The sequence below is a fragment of the Salvelinus alpinus genome, chromosome 13 (genome assembly GCF_045679555.1).
Source record: "Salvelinus alpinus chromosome 13, SLU_Salpinus.1, whole genome shotgun sequence".
Taxonomy (NCBI): Eukaryota; Metazoa; Chordata; class Actinopteri; order Salmoniformes; family Salmonidae; genus Salvelinus; species Salvelinus alpinus.
This window is the reverse complement of record NC_092098.1, coordinates 45,902,069-45,908,068: the sequence shown is the minus strand read 5'-3', so window position 1 is coordinate 45,908,068 and position 6,000 is coordinate 45,902,069. Positions and strand designations below refer to the sequence as shown.

The 6,000-nt window shown below is 43.8% G+C and overlaps 1 protein-coding gene across 5 annotated transcripts in view; it reads right to left on the bottom strand.

Moving 5' to 3' along the window:
* Positions 1–793: 793 nt before the first annotated feature.
* Positions 794–6,000, bottom strand: part of LOC139537783 (rho GTPase-activating protein 26-like) — a 139,253-nt gene continuing 134,046 nt past the window's right edge. For all 5 annotated transcript variants that reach the window (XM_071339557.1, XM_071339554.1, XM_071339555.1 and 2 more), the window contains one exon: positions 794–2,135. In XM_071339557.1, the coding sequence (XP_071195658.1) occupies positions 2,047–2,135 (89 nt within the window). In that variant the 3' untranslated portion in view covers positions 794–2,046. The remainder of the gene's footprint in view (positions 2,136–6,000) is intronic.

Sequence of the window (6,000 nt, the reverse complement as noted above, 5' to 3'; positions counted from 1 at the left end):
CTTCCATGTTGACGAAACGGTCTGTCACTCTGTCATGCAGTACACGTTTTCATTTTTTGTTGTCCTAGGATACCTGGCTAAAATCCTCGCTAGCCTAACTTCCTTACATGGGCAACGTTAGCTAGTTAACATTAGCCTTCTACATCTAGCTACATATTGAACTTCCATCCTCTCAGGCCAGAGGCACAATGTATGAATTAATGGTTGGATCAGAATAGTCGTTATAATCATTGGCCAGTACGGAAAATTAAGTAAAACCACAAATCTAAATCCCTATTTCCATCCATGGCTAATTTAGGAAAGGGACAATTTGGCTAGCTAGCCATCGGAGGACAACTCAACGAGATGCAACAATTCAAGTTTTTCTGTCACTGACGTATGCTCTCGATGGGATTTGATAGGAGTGACGCCAAATTAAAGCTGGCTTCTCTTGACACTTTCTTTGGTGCGCCTGGACCATACACAGTTGAGCTTGTTCAGTTTAGCTCAAAGCTATGGGCGGCAACAATGTCATACTCATTTGGACCAGACAGCATCAGAGAAATGGCCTACACGTTGAGAGACAGAGGGGCGCTGTTTCACTCGCTCGGATGCTTTCTCCTGTGAGATACATTCAGCCTTTTGTAAACTGAAGGAAAATGTTGAAACACAGAAACGAAAGATACATTATTTTTAAAAATCATCATATTGGAAAGAAATTTGGGCTTCCCTTGGCATCCATGACTACACGCTAGTGCTCAGAATAGGTCTATAAAATCCAAGGCATTGAGACATGAAGAAACTAGGACAGATCTGCGAGTTCAATGTTGGTCTTTAATAGATTATCTTCTATACAACCTTGTTCATGATTCAATTGATCAGAAAGAATATTCAGGCTCCCAATGGACAGGAAATAGATGCCCCCAAAAATTTAGCAACTAAGATGCTAAAAAAAAATCTGTTAGTATGCTACAATACAAAATGTGATACTTAAAAAATGATACCTTATCAAATGTATTTACAATGTTAATACACTCCAAAAGAATACAGTTCAGATCTCAGCTTTGAAATTGTATATAAATAACATAAGTGGTCTAGTTTCACATTAAAACATTTTTTACACTCTCTACCTGTTAAGAATTTTTTTTTTTTTAATTCAGTTAATGAAAACAGTTAAGTTAACTTTCTAGGTTTTTTGAGACAATTTCACCCAGTAGTTCCAATTTCTTAAATAAAAAAAGCTATTAAGAGTTAAGATATTCTGGATGCTCCCACCGCTGTACTGTATAGGTAGGTAAACAGCAGTTGTGGTCTATCTTGTCTAGGGGAATACCGGGTTGCCATGCCAAGGCGCTCACATTTATAGCGATACTCGTTGAAAAATACCCCCCTGTCATTTAGAGATGAAAGCACCCCACACAGTCAACTCCATTCATTGTGACATTTGACATTTTAGCAGACGCTCCAGAGCGACTTACAAGAGCAATTAAGGTTAAGTGCCTTGCTCAAGGGCACAATGGATTTTTCATCTAGTCAGATTGTGGATTCAAACCAGCGACCATTGGGTTACTGGGCCAACGCTCTTAACCGCTAGGCTACCAGCCGCCCTGTTCCTACAGGCAGTACACAGGAAGAGAAGTTGGACTGCAGTCCAAACCTCAGACCAATTACTTTTTTCCCGCCCCAAAATGGAAACATCTTCCAAAGTTTCAACTGATGATAGAAGACACTAAAAGCAGTGGCAGTGCAATGAACTAAGGACTGTCTGAACAGGGGAATGAGCTTTTGTAGCAACACACACACACACACACACACACACACACACACACACACACACACACACACACACACACACACACACACACACACACACACACACACACACACACACACACACACACACACACACACACACACACACACACACACACACAGAGAGAGAGTCTGCTACTGAATTCCAGATTCATGACCATGCACAGCAGGAAGCCCTCTGTGCTCCAGACTTCCAATAAGCTGCAGGGGCACAGTGCAGCTGCGTGGTCTCTCCAGTTCAGTCCTGATCCAGGACTACACAAACTCCACATAGTTCTCCGGTATCAGGCCCGTCCTGCCGTCCAGGGTGCCTTCCAGCCAGCCTGGCTCCCTGGAGGAATGAACTGAGGGATGAGAGACAGATGCACATAGCTGAGCTGTTCTCAACCGTTAACCGCCTCTCATGTTATCCAACAGAACATTAGATAGTCCCAATTTGAAAGCAGAGACCAATATGGTGAGTAGCTACTGACAGCTGGGACAGTGGCACTCTGGTGGTTATGGGAAGAATCAGAGAGGGGGGTGACACACACCGCTGCATACTTCTTGAGAAGGCGGTATAAGATGAACAAGACCCCAGTGTGCAACTGTAGCAACATTGCAACATTGTTGACCGCTAGCAGCATTGATGACCGCTAGCAGCATTGATGACCCCTAGCAGCATTGATGACCCCTAGCAGTATTGATGACCCCTAGCAGCATTGATGACCGCTAGCAGCATTGATACCCCAAGCCACCATGAAAAGCCATTACAAGCTGGCTATAGATACAATTTACATAAGGGGTCATTGCAATTACATACATTATTGTAAATGTATCAGTCCATAGGTCTGTGTTTTCTATATTTTAAAAACAAAAAACCTATAAACAAAATATAGGCACTGAGAAATGACAGGTTACTCAGAGAGTTGACAGGTTACTCAGAGAGTTGACAGGTTACTCAGAGAGTTGACAGGTTACTCAGAGAGTTGACAGGTTACTCAGAGAGTTGACAGGTTATTCAGAGAGTTGACAGGTTACTCAGAGAGTTGACAGGTTACTCAGAGAGTTGGCAGGTTACTCAGAGTTGACAGGTTATTCAGAGAGTTGACGGGTTACTCAGAGAGTTGACAGGTTACTCAGAGAGTTGACAGGTATTTCAGAGAGTTGACATGTTACTCAGAGATTTGACAGGTTATTCAGAGAGTTTCCAGGTTACTCAGAGAGTTGACAGGTTATTCAGAGAGTTGACAGGTTGCTCAGAGAGTTGACAGGTTACTCAGAGAGTTGACAGGTTACTCAGAGAGTTGACAGGTTACTCAGAGAGTTGACAGGTTGCTCAGAGAGTTGACAGGTTACTCATAGAGTTGAGAGGTTACTCAAAAAGTTGACAGGTTGCTCAGAGAGTTGACAGGTTACTCAGAGAGTTGACAGGTTATTCAGAGAGTTGACAGGTTACTCAGAGAGTTGACAGGTTACTCAGAGAGTTGGCAGGTTATTCAGAGAGTTGACAGGTTGCTCAGAGAGTTGACAAGTTACTCAGAGAGTTGACAGGTTACTCAGAGTTGACAGGTTACTCAGAGAGTTGACAGGTTGCTCAGAGAGTTGACAGGTTACTCAGAGAGTTAACAGGTTACTCAGAGAGTTGACAGGTTGCTCAGAGAGTTGACAGGTTGCTCAGAGAGTTGACAGGTTACTCAGAGTTGACAGGTTACTCTGAGAGTTGACAGGTTACTCAGAGAGTTGACAGGTTACTCAGAGAGTTGACAGGTTGTTCAGAGAGTTGGCAGGTTACTCAGAGAGTTGACAGGTTATTCAGAGAGTTGACAGGTTACTCAGAGAGTTGACAGGTTATTCAGAGAGTTGACAGGTTATTCAGTGAGTTGACAGGTTACTCAGAGAGTTGACAGGTTATTCAGAGAGTTGACAGGTTATTCAGTGAGTTGACAGGTTACTCAGAGAGTTGACAGGTTACTCAGAGAGTTGACAGGTTGCTCAGAGAGTTGGCAGGTTGCTCAGAGAGTTGGCAGGTTGCTCAGAGAGTTGACAGGTTGCTCAGAGAGTTGGCAGGTTACTCAGAGTTGACAGGTTATTCAGAGAGTTGACAGGTTACTCAGAGAGTTGACGGGTTACTCAGAGAGTTGACAGGTTACTCAGAGAGTTGACAGGTATTTCAGAGAGTTGACATGTTACTCAGAGATTTGACAGGTTATTCAGAGAGTTTCCAGGTTACTCAGAGAGTTGACAGGTTATTCAGAGAGTTGACAGGTTGCTCAGAGAGTTGACAGGTTACTCAGAGAGTTGACAGGTTACTCAGAGAGTTGACAGGTTACTCAGAGAGTTGACAGGTTGCTCAGAGAGTTGACAGGTTACTCATAGAGTTGACAGGTTACTCAAAAAGTTGACAGGTTGCTCAGAGAGTTGACAGGTTACTCAGAGAGTTGACAGGTTATTCAGAGAGTTGACAGGTTACTCAGAGAGTTGACAGGTTACTCAGAGAGTTGGCAGGTTATTCAGAGAGTTGACAACAGGTTGCTCAGAGAGTTGACAAGTTACTCAGAGAGTTGACAGGTTACTCAGAGTTGACAGGTTACTCAGAGAGTTGACAGGTTGCTCAGAGAGTTGACAGGTTACTCAGAGAGTTGACAGGTTACTCAGAGAGTTGACAGGTTGCTCAGAGAGTTGACAGGTTGCTCAGAGAGTTGACAGGTTACTCTGAGAGTTGACAGGTTACTCTGAGAGTTGACAGGTTACTCTGAGAGTTGACAGGTTACTCAGAGAGTTGACAGGTTACTCAGAGAGTTGACAGGTTGTTCAGAGAGTTGGCAGGTTACTCAGAGAGTTGACAGGTTATTCAGAGAGTTGACAGGTTACTCAGAGAGTTGACAGGTTATTCAGAGAGTTGACAGGTTATTCAGAGAGTTGACAGGTTACTCAGAGAGTTGACAGGTTACTCAGAGAGTTGACAGGTTGCTCAGAGAGTTGGCAGGTTGCTCAGAGAGTTGGCAGGTTGCTCAGAGAGTTGACAGGTTGCTCAGAGAGTTGACAGGTTACTCAGAGAGTTGACAGGTTACTCAGAGAGTTGACAGGTTACTCAGAGAGTTGACAGGTTACTCAGAGAGTTGACAGGTTATTCAGAGAGTTGACAGGTTACTCAGAGAGTTGACAGGTTACTCAGAGAGTTGACAGGTTACTCAGAGAGTTGGCAGGTTACTCAGAGAGTTGACAGGTTACTCAGAGAGTTGACAGGTTACTCAGAGAGTTGGCAGGTTACTCAGAGAGTTGACAGGTTACTCAGAGAGTTGACAGGTTGCTCAGAGAGTTGACAGGTTGCTCAGAGAGTTGACAGGTTACTCTGAGAGTTGACAGGTTACTCTGAGAGTTGACAGGTTACTCTGAGAGTTGACAGGTTACTCTGAGAGTTGACAGGTTACTCTGAGAGTTGACAGGTTACTCAGAGAGTTGACAGGTTACTCAGAGAGTTGACAGGTTATTCAGAGAGTTGACAGGTTACTCCGAGAGTTGACAGGTTACTCAGAGAGTTGACAGGTTACTCAGAGAGTTGACAGGTTACTCAGAGAGTTGGCAGGTTATTCAGAGAGTTGACAGGTTACTCAGAGAGTTGAGAGTTGATAGGTTACTCAGAGAGTTGAGAAGAGAACTTCTGCACATAAATGAGTGTGAAAACTCACTTGTTCTTGACTGACCGTACTGACTATTCAATCCGTATTGCGGAAGTTCAGCGTTACAGTGCCTTAAAATGTCAATTGCGATCAAATTTCACAGTAAACACTGCATATGACCGTCCAATCGGAAATGACCTTTACATTTCTATCACGCAATCAGCTTTCCAGACTGAATAAAACCCCTAGTCTTGTTTTGGTAGCTAGGAACTGTAGCTAGGACCTGTAGCTGGGAACTGTAGCTGGGAACTGTAGCTAGGAACTGTAGCTAGGAACTGTAGCTGGGAACTGTATCTAGGAAAGCTTAGGGAAACATTTCCTAGAGCACTATCGACCCTAGGGTGTTCCTCAAATGACATCCTATCCCATATAGAGTGCACTACTTTTGACCAGGGCCCTATTCCCTATATAGCGCACTGCTTTTGACCAGGGCCCCTATTCCCTATATAGTGCACTACTTCATACAATAATTGTTCTTCTTTCTTCCTGTACCTGAGCAACCTGGGTGGCTGTGTGGCTGATTCCCACGCTGCTAATCTCTTCTTTT